Source organism: Eimeria mitis, genomic scaffold (genome assembly GCF_000499745.2).
Source record: "Eimeria mitis Houghton genomic scaffold, Emh_scaff1980, whole genome shotgun sequence".
Taxonomy (NCBI): domain Eukaryota; phylum Apicomplexa; class Conoidasida; order Eucoccidiorida; family Eimeriidae; genus Eimeria; species Eimeria mitis.
The window spans coordinates 8,731-9,684 of NW_013570304.1; the positions used below are offsets into that span (position 1 = coordinate 8,731).

The window sequence follows — 954 nt, forward strand, 5'->3', positions numbered from 1 at the left end:
TTAGAGTGGCTGGGGTTGATGCCGAGCTCTCCTCGGCGTAATTTAGTTGCTGTTGGTAGTTTTGATTGTTTTATAAATATTTATGATTTAGATGTGTTGGATACACTTGAACCTGTATATACACTCGGACTGCAGCAGCAGCAGCAGCAGCAGCAGCAGCAGCAGCAGCAGCAGGGGGGTGGTGGGGGTAAAAAAGGAAAAAAAAAAAATAAACAAATTAAATCACCGGATGCACATGAAGGACCTGTTATGTCTCTTCATGTCTCCCCATTGAAAGAGTAAGCAAACAAGGGTTTAGGGTTTAGGGTTTAGGGTTTAGGGTTTAGGGTTTAGGGTTTTTCTATGACCTACAGCACTGCAAAGGGTTCGAGGGTTTACACCGCCTATCCAGCATTGAAAACGATCTCTTTAGCTTGACACTGTAGGGTTTAGGGTTCAGAATTTAGGGTTTAGGGTTTAGGGTTTAGGGTTTAGGGTTTAGGGTTTGTATACAGAGAGGCTCTGGCTAGCGGGAGTGCTGATGAGACAGCGAAGGTTTGGGACTTGTCTACGGGCAGTTGCCTGGCCACATACAAATTCCACGAAAACAAGGTAAACCCTCGCGGCGAGGGTTTAGGGTTTAGGGTTTAGGGTTTAGGGTTTAGGGTTTAGGGTTTGTACAGCAGTGTGTAGGTGGTGGTTGAGTTTATTGGTTGTGAGGAGAAGGGGCTTTTTCCGATAGCTGACGCTTCAGTACTTAATTTTTTAGGGTTTAGGGTTTAGGGTTTAGGGTTTGGGGTTTAGGGTTTAGGGTTTAGGGTTTAGGGTTTTGCAGGTGCAAGCAGTGCAGTGGCACCCCTCAGAGGCCTCCATGCTGTCCTCTGCTTCTTACGATAGAACTGTGCGCCTCATCGACGTTCGTCAGCCTCATGTAGCGGTGAGGGTTTAGGGTTTAGGGTTTAGGGTTTAGGGTTT

The 954-nt window shown here is 46.5% G+C and overlaps 1 protein-coding gene across 1 annotated transcript in view; it reads left to right on the forward strand.

Moving 5' to 3' along the window:
* Nucleotides 1–928, forward strand: part of EMH_0046780 (uncharacterized protein) — a gene marked incomplete at both ends in the record, with an annotated part of 2,250 nt that extends 1,322 nt beyond the window's left edge. The window contains 3 exons of the mRNA XM_013496211.1: nt 92–278; nt 495–591; nt 815–928. Of these exons, the coding sequence (XP_013351665.1) occupies nt 92–278; nt 495–591; nt 815–928 (398 nt within the window). The remainder of the gene's footprint in view (nt 1–91; nt 279–494; nt 592–814) is intronic.
* Between the last annotated feature and the right edge of the window lie 26 nt (nt 929–954).